At 41.4% G+C, this 12338-nt stretch overlaps 1 protein-coding gene across 3 annotated transcripts in view; it reads left to right on the top strand.

Annotated features, from left to right (window-relative positions):
• LOC138750432 (microtubule-actin cross-linking factor 1-like) overlaps window positions 1–7572 on the top strand; it is a 35328-nt gene extending 27756 nt beyond the window's left edge. For all 3 annotated transcript variants that reach the window (XM_069912474.1, XM_069912473.1, XM_069912475.1), the window contains one exon: window positions 204–7572. In XM_069912474.1, coding sequence (XP_069768575.1) covers window positions 204–211 — 8 coding nt within the window. In that variant the 3' untranslated portion in view covers window positions 212–7572. The remainder of the gene's footprint in view (window positions 1–203) is intronic.
• Window positions 7573–12338: the final 4766 nt, after the last annotated feature.

The raw sequence follows: 12338 nt of genomic DNA, 5'->3' as shown, positions 1-12338 counted from the left end.
GGAGAGGGAGGGAGAGGGAGGAAGAGTTGTCGACGAAGGGGGAGGGATAGAGGGATAGGGGATTAAAGGGTTTCTATTGTCTCTGAATCTTTACGAAAAAGTGAAGATGATTTTGAGCTGAAGACCATTGGTCGTCTTCGCGTGATCTTCCTCAACTCTGTTCATCTCTTCCCTTGAATGACTTTTGTTTCCGTTGCTTGTAGATTCGTGAAGCGCAGAAGGGAGGACAACAACTTGTGCTGGAAGTCGAGCTGGTAGCAGGACCAACAGTCAATAAGGCAGCCACACTTGGAAACACAATCAACATGTTCAGGTATTTCTACATCCAGTCCTGGAGGATCTCAACAAAGTTCATGCAAGATTTCTGCCAACACCTAAAAATTCGACAACTCCAAAAAAATGTAGTGAACAGATCCGACCTTTGTACACGTCATTCATCACCCACACCAAAGCCTTTAACTCTGCATCAAGGAAACAACTATAGGACACCCCTTCTAGTATTAGATGAACTGAAATGGAAGTACGGATCCTGAGGCTCTTCAACAAAGGCATATTGGCCACAGTCATGGTCAACATGAGTACTTGGGAGCCTTTTTGCATGAAGTGAAGAGTAAACAAGGATCCGTGTCAGGTCACTCGCCTGAGTGCTACTGGTACCATGTAACCCAGTACTACCTGTCACATGGTCGAGTGGTCGGCGACTAAACCGGCTCCCCAACCAGGCTTGCCTGGTGAGGAGGGTGGCTAGACACCCTGCAGGATGAAAAACAAGACCTGTCAAAGGGTGGATGAACCATGGACAGAAAGGTCTGGCAAACCATCATCTGAGAGGGAACAGCAACCTTCAAAGCCAGCAGATGTGCAGAAATAGAAGAAGATGAGAGGAGAGGCCGTACCAACCCAAGCCTGATCTGCCATCTGGAACAACCTGTCCTGAATGCAGAAGAACTTTCAAAGGCAAGATTGAACACAGAAGCCACTTGATAGCAACGAGGAGGAGAACTTTCTGACAGACAGCGCAGAATTCAAACTGAGGTCCAGTCCTGACCACTGGCCATGTAAAGGCATTGCCCTAACCACTACATCAACCGTGACACCCTGTCGGCTCAGAGAAGCCGGCTGGAATCTCGAGCGTCTGGAGGAATCGATGTGTCAGGCAGCAGTGGGGAGGGGTCGGGGATCAGCGGCGGCAGTGGGGAGGACTCGGGGATCAGCGGCAGTTCCTACCACACCCCCACACACACAAACCCTGACGCACACGCCCCACACACACACACATACACACTCTATTCTTTGAAAGATTTTATTTAATATTCTCAAATTACATAAAGAAAATCAAATACACATAAAATAACTGTAAACTACATCCCCTCCCCCTTACTAATACAATAAAAACCAAAAAAAGAAAAAAATAACCAAAATAAAGAAAAAAAAAACAACCTCTCCTCCCCCAAAACTTTAGAGAAATGTATCAAATATTCCCTGATTGGTCTGCCAACATTACAACATTGATTTAATTTCTATAGCCATGTGTTTCAAATATAAACACCACATATAAATAAAAAAGAGTAATTACTTACATTGTATGTTAATTTTTCTAAATATAGACAAGAGTGAAATCCGTTATGCCATCTTTGCAAGTTTATATTCTTCCATGTGACAGCTATACATTTTCTCGCTACTGCTAACCCAAATCTTAACAAAGCCAAATATGGTTTAGGCATTTTGAATCAACAAATGGAACATTAACATAACCCAACAAACATATTTTTGGATCCATTAAATATCCCTTTGAAACAAATCCCTCAAAAATTTTATAATTTCCTCCCAAAAATGCTTAATTTTCTTTCACGACCAAACTGAATGTACAAAAGTAACTTTCTGCTCTCTACATCTAAAACAGAAATCTGTTAAACTGAACCCATATCTCTTCAATTTCTCAGGGGTTGAATATAATTGATGCAAAAAATTCTAATTGACCATAGTATACCTCACATTAATTAATTTGGTAACACCGTCAACACACAGTTTTGACCATTCCTCCCATGTCAAAATAATATTTAATTCTTTCCCATTTGTCTTTTTCCATTTTCTCCTGCAACAACCAATACATATCAGAAATAAAGCCTTTTTCACCTTTATCTGCAATTAATAATTCAAATTTCTTATGACCTGGTAAATTTATTTCCTTCCCACAATTCTTCTTTAAATAATCTCAAAGTTGGTAATAAACAAAGAATTTGATGCAATACCATATCTTTCCTCCAACCTTTTAAATGCACAAAACCTCCCTGCTTCAAAACAATCTATTACATTCACTAATCCTTTAATTTCCCAATCTTTTAAGTAAGGATTCTATCATGAAAAGGGAATTAATTTATTCTGATATAATGGTGATCTTATCGAAACTATTCCGATAGAATCTAGAATTAAATTGCGATTTTACCAAATATTCATTGTATGTCGAAAAACGGAAAATTTAAATTCTTAGAACAATAAAGGATTCCATTTATAAATAAAATGATTAATATTATTTTCCAAAATCTGAGCCATCTTTATCTTTGCCCACCTAGAAGATTGTTCATTATCAAATAACCAATTAATAAACTTCATCGGTGCCACCTCATAATAATTATAAAAACAATGTAATTGCAAACCACCCAATTTATAATGCCAAGTCCATTTTTGGAAAGAAACCCTCGATAATTTACCTTTCCATAAGAATAACCCAACTATGCAAGGAATAGATTGAAAAAAGTATTGTACTCGAGCATAAATGTTCATCTTTATGCAATTCACTCTTCGTATTAAGGTCAGTGATAAATCTTTCCACTTATCTAAATCAATTTTAACCTTATTTCATAAAGGTACATAATGCAAAATAAATAATTCATGATCATTTTTATTTACAACTACTCCTAAATATTTAATTTTATTTGACCATCTAAATTTAGTAATTTGTCTACAATCCATAAAATCTTCTTCTGCTATTGGTAAAACCTCACTCTTTTCCCAATTAATCTCATATCCCAATAATTTACCATACTTATTCAACAAGTCCTGTGATAATTTTAGTGAAGTTTTTGGATTAGTTAAATATACAAAAACATCATGTGTAAATAAGCTAATTTTATTTTCATTTTCTCTCACTTTAAGTCCTCTAACACCAAAATCATGTCAAACAGCCTGAGCTAAAGGTTCTGTCACCAAAGCAAGTAAAGCAGGTGAAAGAGGAAAACCCTGTCTTGTAAAACAAGTTAAATTAAAAGATTTTAAAATCTCACCATTCGTTATTACCCTTGTCATAAGTTCTGCATATAAAGCCCTAACCCAACCCCTAAAAAATGGAACAAAATTAAATTTTTCCAATACTTTAAACAAAAACTTCCACTCAACTCGATCAAATGCCTTCTCAGCATCCAAAGATATATCCGTTGGTTGATTATCTTGTTGTTTTTAGCATTAATTAATGAAATCAATTTAACTATATTATCTGATGACAATTTAACTATATTGTCTTTGACAAACCCTACCTGATTGTTACGTAAAAAAATTTGGCAAATAATTCACTAACCTATTATCTGAAACTTTTGACACCAATCTATAATCAACATTTAATAATGATATCAGTCTGTAAGGTGACACTTTTAAAGAGTTCCTTTCTTTTTTTAGGTATAACTGTAATCAATGCTTTTGAGAAAGATTCTGGAAATACATCCATTTTAGTTGCTTGTTTCAAAACATCTTTATATAATGGAAATAATAAATCATTAAATTTTTTATAAAACTCCACCTTAAATCCATCCTCTCCAGGAGATTTCCGATCAGGCATCGATTGCAAAGCTTCTCTCAATTCTAATTCAGTAAATAAAATATCTAAATTCTTTACCTCAAATTCATTCAACACTGGCAAATTTAAACTAGATAAAAATAAATCAATTTGATCCATTTTTTTATAACCCTCTGACATATATAAATTTTCATAAAATTTTTAAAATTCATCAGTATTCATTTATGTAATTTCTCCATCCTAATAGCATTAATTGTCCTTGATACTTGCTCAGTTTTATGTTGCCATGCCAAACCATATGCACTCTTACTCCCAATTGATAATAACATTGTTTAGACTGCAAAATCATTTTCTCATATTTATACGTTTGTAAATTATAATGTAATTTCACTTTAGATAAATTTATCTTTTCATCCTCTGTATATTTTTTTTTAAATTTTTTCTCCAAGCCTTCGATTTCCTTTTCCAAATTTAAACTTACGAATAAATAGTTTTTTTCTCTCTTAGTTGTATAGCTAATAATTTGTCCCCTCAAATATGCTTTTAAAGCATCCCACAAAATAAATTTACTTTGAACTGAATTTTCTTTCATTTGTAAATAAAAAATAATTTGATCTCTCATCTACTAAATGAAATCTGGTCTCTTCAATAACTTTTCATTAAACCTCCAACGATAAGCTGTCTCAGTTAATTCAGTCCCTAAACATTTAATGAAGGATATGAGAATAACCTACTTTTATGTTCTGCAAAATTAAATCTACCTTGTAAATGCACAGAAATCAAAAATACATTTATTCTAGAGAAAGAATTATGCCGAGCTGAATAAAGTGAATAATCTTTCTCAGTTGGGTTTAAATTCCTCCAAATTTCCACTAAATTTAAATCCTCCATCATCTTAAACAGTCTTTTTGCCATTTTAGTTCTTTCAACAATTTTTGGAGATTTGTCCAACAAGGGATCCAAACAACAGTTAAAATCTACTCCGACTAACACATTCCCATATGCCTGATTCGAATTTAAAAATGTCCCTGAAATAAATGTCTGATCATCTTCATTTGGTGCATAAACATACATTAAAGTCCAACTTTCAGAAAAAAATCTTCCAGTTAACAATCAGTACTCTTCCAACATTAGCAAAAAAAAATCCACAGCAAAAAGTTTTTTTTTATTAACTAATATCACCACGCCTCTAGTTTTAGAGTTTAATGTAGACAAAATTACATGTCCTGACCAATCTCTCTTCAACTTCACATGTTCTTTTTCTGTCAAATGAGTCCTTTGCAAAAATACAATATCTACTTTTAGCTTCTTTAAATTTTTATTTTTTCTGCCTTTTTCTCCATTGATTGTAATTCAAAAGATACATTTTTACGTATCAAAATAGCTACATCTTTAGCCTTAGAATTAAATGAAGAATATACATGCCCAACCCAGTTCCTTTTTAATTTCACGCTTTCATTCACATTCAAATGTGTTTCTTGTAAAAAAGCAATATCAATTTTCATTTTCTTAATATACGCCAAGACCCACGTATATTAATCTAACTATTTAATCCTCGAACATTAAAAGTAGCAAACCTCAACTTTGACATATCTACTATTATTACTAAATACCAATAATATCTTTATATAAAAACTCAAATTAATGTATATAGGCCCTCCAATAAAAAAATCACAAATTAAAAACTAAAAAAAATTAAAAATAAAAAAAAATAAAAAAATAAAGAAAAAGGAAAAAAAAAGAAAATCCCCCCCCCCAAAAAAACTACCAAAAGGTAGTAATCCTCTAAACAAAAATTGGGTGTGGGTCACCCACCAGTGGCTGATGACTAGTAAAGAAAGTCCAAATCTCTCCTTGCCCAGCCAAACAGTCAGTAACATCAAAATATTATAAGAACAAAAGAAAAAATAGAATAAGAAAATTCTTTTTACCCAAAAGACTCCAATCTCGAAAATCCCATTTCAGAAGTTGGACTCTTTCCATTCCTGTTTTTTTCCCATTTTTGCCATTTCTTCCTTTTCCAGAGCTACCAAATTTTTCTTTAGGAGATAATGCTGGACTATGTCTTTGTCCTCTTATATCTGGCCATGAGTCAGCAAAAATCATTGCTTCACAATCAGTTTCAAAAAACCAAAATTGACAGACTCCGTAAAACACCTTCAACACTGCAGGGTAACGAAAAGTAGACTTATAACCTTTATGCCACAAAACTTCTTTAACTGGATTGAATCGATGTCGACCTGATGCATTTCCAACAATGGAGACATTTTCCTGTGTGCTCCCTCCATTGAAATCAAAAGGCTTTCCACTTCTTGGGAACACGCACCTTCTTCCGGGGAATGGGTAATTCCAGCCATCCTTCATTTGGTAGCAATAGATTTTTTTTCAGCCCGCACAGGAAATCTTTGGGGTCTAGGCAATGAAGAAATTGAGCCAGGGGCTGTTTCAGGTCGTCTAGGCCCCAGATCCTCAGCACTTCGAAAATGTATATTCTTATGAACTTGAGGTTTAATCTTTTTACCATTAGTGGCCATAATAATTCCTTGATACTTTAAACTAAAATTTAAAAAGTTTAAACTTGAAAACAAAGGTTTAAAAACAGGTATTTAAAAATCTGGCCAGAGAGGTCGAGATTACATGTCTAGACTCTACGCTATCTTGCCACGATCCCTACTTTTAGCTTCTTAATATAATCTATCACACATTGCCTTTTTATTGGGTGATTTAAACCGTTAACATTAACAATTGTAAAACTTAAATTACTTATTACAACTTTCAGAATGGCACCCAATCTTTCACAATTAACTTAAACAAAAACCCTCAAACAACAACAAAAAACACTTAAATCCCCCCCCCCGAAAAAACTGCAACACACTCGAGACACATAGCCCAGACACATACCCCAACAATCACACACCTCCCACACACACACCCTACACACAACCCCCAACACACATCCCCAGACACACACTCCACACATACAAGGCCCGACTAACACCCCCCACAATCACACACCTCCCACATGCACACCCTACACACACATACACATCCCAGGAACACACCCTCACGCTCATAAACTCCCACACATACACTCTGCGCACACACACACACACACATATCCCCCATACACATACACCCCCACACACAACCTCTGACAGATATACACAAACACCCTCCGACACTCATACACACCTTCCACACCCTCACTCCACAAACACCCAATGCACCCACAGTCCCTCTCCCACACACCACACCTACACATATACCCCAACGCACAACCCAGAAACACCGCCCACATACACCCCTCACACACACCTTCACACATGAGCACCTCCCACACACAACTCACAAAATCAACTCCCAGCCACACATCCCACACATAAACGCACACTCACACTCACCCGATACAACCCCTAGACAGATAAACCTCCCACACACATACCCGTACACACATCCTCTCACACTCAGTCCCCCCCACACACACCCACCCACACCCCATATACCTCTCACACACACCCCCAAACATACACACCTTCACACTTGACCACCTCCCACACACAACCAACACAAAATCAACACCCAGCTACACACACACATACATGCACACTCACAATACAACCCCTACACAGATAAACCTCCCACACACATACCAGTACACACATCCTCTCACACACACAGTCCCCCCACACACACCCACCCACACCCCATATCCACATACATACTTCCCATCCCCCCATATGCACCACCACACATACCTTAGAACATACCCTAACATTCATACACTCCCACAAATACATGCACACACAGCCACTCCAAAATATTTACCACACACACACATCCCACCATGCACACAACCCCATACATCTGCCCCAAAAACATGGCCCCAATGCACATCCCTCACTCACCCCCACATACACATCCCACACAATCATAACCCAACAGACTTCCCCACAAATACAATAACATACCCGTCCCACACAAACCCAACACAAACCGCACACACACCCATTCATAGACCTCCACCCATCCCCCAAACACATACCCCACATACACACCCAGCACATGGACGCCCCTCCATATTCACCCCTGCACACACCCCTGCACTCACATCCACACACTCGCACCCTCCACACTTGCAACCCCTACACTCACACCCCTGCACACACAACCCACACACAAACCCATTCCCAATCATGCCCCCTACACACTCCCTCCCTCGCATGCACTGCCACACATATTTCTCCGCACACACACCCTTCACACCCTTGACACAAACATTGCCAGACAAATCCCACCATGCACACGCACTAATGCGACCCTGCACAAACACCCTCCCACACAAGTCCCTCACACATGCACTCCCACTCACATGGCCCTACACACACATCCCGAACCACATACCCCTACACACACACACCCCATAAATACACCCACACACACACTCCCTCATACAACCCCCACACACACAAACCCGCAAATCCACGCACCCACACCACCCCACACATATTTCCCCCACACTCATGCGCTCACACACACACATTCCCTCCACGTATATCACACACACACACCAACCCTCCATATGCAAACCCCACACAAGCCACACATCCCATACCCACACACACACCTTCTATATTCAAATCCCACACACACACAAACCCCACTCATAAACACCACACAAGCACAAAACCCCTAACACAGACAAACTCACACACAAAAACCCCACACAAACACAAACAACCCCCACACTCAAATCCACCCCACACACAAACCCACCACACACACTAACCCACCACACATACATACCATACTCACATCCCCAAACATCAGAGACTTACCCAAATTCCCCACACACACAAACGCCAAAATAGCGCCCATGGTGGAAGTGAGGGCATTGGTGCAGTCGCTGACCCATGGGGAGGTGTGGGTGAGGGCATTGGTGCCATCACTGATGGAGGGAGGGGGGTGGTGCCGTCGCTGATGGAGGGAGGGGGGTTGGTGCCGTCGCTGATGGAGGGAGGGGGGTTGGTGCCTTCACTGATGGAGGGAGGGGGGTTGGTGCCGTCGCTGATGGAGGGAGGGGGATTGGTGCCATCGCTGATGGAGGGAGGGAGGTTGGTGCCATCGCTGATGGAGGGAGGGGGGGTGGTGCCATCGCTGATGGAGGGAGGTTGGTGCCATCGCTGATGGAAGGAGGGGGTGGTGCCATCGCTGATGGAGGGAGGGAGGTTAGTGCCATCGCTGATGGAGGGAGGGGGCTGGTGCCATCGCTGATGGAGGGAGGGAGGTTGGTGCCATCGCTGATGTGTCAAGGGGTGCAAGATGACGTCGTCATTGACAAGTATGGGGATGGAAGCAGCGCTGACAAGCGGGGTGGGGGCGCATGCAATGCTTGCCATGTTCTATATACGTTGGTGCCCCACACAGACACTGACACACACACTCACCCTGCCACACACACCCAATCACACATACACACCCCCACACACACTCCAAACCCACACCCCTCACACACACACTAACACACCCATGATGCACTCCCCACACACCCACCCCCCACAAGCACACACCCCTCACAACCACACACACACCCCTCACACACACCACACGTAACCCACACCCCTCATACACACACCCCTCCACACCATCTCTCCACCCATCCCACACACTCTCACCCCCCACCCACACATCCACACACTCAGACACCCCCACACTGCCCCCTACACATATTCTCACAAACACACATCTAAACACACTTCCCACACACACCCCTCCCCCACCCATCCCTCACACACACACCACATTAACACACCATACACACACCCACCCCCACACACCCCACTCCCTACACATCCACCCCCCACAAACACACATCCCTCACAAACACACACCACACACACCCACAAACACACTTCCCACACTCTCAGACACCTTCCACACTGACTCCACACAACACACAGACCACACACAATTCCCACACACACTCCACATACCCACATACTTACACACACTTCCCACACACACTCCCACTTACACACACACCCCACATCCCCACACTTACCAAACACTCACCCCACACAAACCTCTCACATCCACTTCTCACACACTCAATCCACACACTCAGACAACTCCCACAGTGACCCCACACACACACATCCACACTCCAATAGAATCTCTTTTCTCCCTCTCCCCTTAATCCCGTCTCCGAACCAGATTCTTGTATTAAAAGTAGACTTTGTTCCTAGACGAATATAATATGGGTCTGGAAGTCGGGTTTTAGAATGAAAGGTTCTGAAAATCAGTCAGGATAGGTCCCCCCAATTATTTTGGGGCAAATTGGAAGATGTTCTTTTATATCAGCGACATGTTCTATCAGTGAGATAATTTTGTCGAGTTCCTTCCATTTGACGTCGATGTTGTGCTTTGTAGAAATGTCTGCATATATTTGTTCACTTATGGAAAATGGAAAGAAGGAAATGCATACACGCACACATACCCACTCCCACACCCTCCCACACGCACACATACATACACACAACCTCCCTCACACCCCTTCTTACACACGCCCACACACATACCTACCCAAAAGGACCCAAGCACATACACTCCACACATATTCACCACACAATCCTACCCACACACCCCACACACAACCCCTCACCCATTCCCTCCATAACCCCACATGCAGACCCCAAACACACACCCAAATCCCTCAAAACTCCAGACACACATCCCAATGATTTTGGGGCAAATTGGAAGATGTGCTTTTCTATCAGGGATGTGTTCCATAAGTAAGTTAATTTTGTCGAGTTCCTTCCATTTGACGTCGATGTTGTGCTTTGTGCAAATGTTCTGTATATATTTGAGCGTTGATATATTTGTATATATTTGTTCACTGTTCTGTATATATTCTGTATATATTGTATATATTCTGTATATATTTTTTCACTGTAAACAAAAGCCCCACATATCTGCACACACACCCTCACACACACACCCTCCCCCACACCCCTTCTTACACACGCCCACACACATTCCCACCCACAAGCAACCATGCACATATAACCCACACACATCCACCGCACAATCTCACCCACACACACCACACACATCCACTCACACGTTCCATCCAACACCCAATACCCGAACATGCAGTCCACAAACACACACCCAATTCCACACAACTCCACACACACATCCCAAATCCCACACACAACCCCAACTATTTCGGGGCAAATTGGTAGATGTGCTTTTATATCAGGGACGTGTTCGATAAGTGAGATAATTTTGTCGAGTTCTTTTCATTTGACGTCGATGTTGTGCTTTGTACATATGTTCTGTATATATTTGATCGTTGATATATTTGTATATATTTGTTCACTCTTCTGTATATATTCTGTATATATTGTAAATATTCTGTATTTACTTTTTCACTGTAAATAAAACCCCCACATACATGCACGCACACACACACTACCACACACACCCAAATGCCAACAGACACTCCCACTCCCTCACACACACACACACACACACACACACACACACACACACACACACACACTGTCCCTCACACCCCTTCTTACACACGCTCACACATATACCCACCCACAAGCACCCATGCACTTATACCCCACACACATCCACTACACAGTCTTAAAAAATCAAACAAAAGATGAGAAACATTAAATCGGACTGACCCGACAGGACGGAGGAACTAAGGTCGTTTGGAATCAGTAGATGCGATAGAATCGGCAATCTCCGTCAGGCCGAGGGACCTTGAAACATCACGCAAGTACAAACTAAACTGGATGAGAGGGTCCTTGCAGAGAAATGGATTGGAGTCAATCCACAGGACCCTCAGAGCAACAGAGAGGATCACTGGAGTCTCCCTCTTCCCCATCAGTGTGATCTAGCAGGATCCTTGTCTGAAGAGGCCATGCCAAATCCTGGAGAAGCCCTTTGACCCAGCCCACAGCATCTCTCAGCTGCTCCCATCAAGGAAGAGAAAGGAGGATCAGAACCAGCATCAGCAGGATGAAGAACAGCTTCTCTGCAAGGGTCGGGAGAAGGTTGAAGCACCAAAGGAACTGCTCCCACTCACCATCCGAGTGCAAACAGAGAGCGCATGTAAAATGTTCAATGATGGGAATGTATGGACATGATACTAAGGGCTGAAAGAGACTTGGAACAGGGTTTTTTGTGGTCGATCATTTATTACGAATAAAGTCTTACACGAAAGGGCAAGAAGCAGCTAAGGTTCTTCTTTCCACACAGATCTACTGTTAGTCCTCTAATTCTATGGGAACTGTCGCAGGGTTGTAGCTCCCAGTTGTTGGGATAGGCTGACACAAAGTGGTAGGTCCAGGTACTAATGAGGATGCCATCAGGTGGTTCCCCACCCTCCACTCTCTCCCCACCACCACTGCCAACATTAGTTCTTTGTATTACAAATAAAGATGAGTGAAACACAGAAGTCTGCAGACGCTGTGATTATAGTTACAAACACACCGACATGCTGAAGGAACTCAGCTATTCTTTCCAGCATTCA

This window comes from Narcine bancroftii, unplaced genomic scaffold (assembly GCF_036971445.1).
Source record: "Narcine bancroftii isolate sNarBan1 unplaced genomic scaffold, sNarBan1.hap1 Scaffold_149, whole genome shotgun sequence".
Lineage (NCBI taxonomy): Eukaryota > Metazoa > Chordata > Chondrichthyes > Torpediniformes > Narcinidae > Narcine > Narcine bancroftii.
Note: the sequence above shows the minus strand (reverse complement) of the source record. Positions and strands in the feature narration are given on the sequence as shown.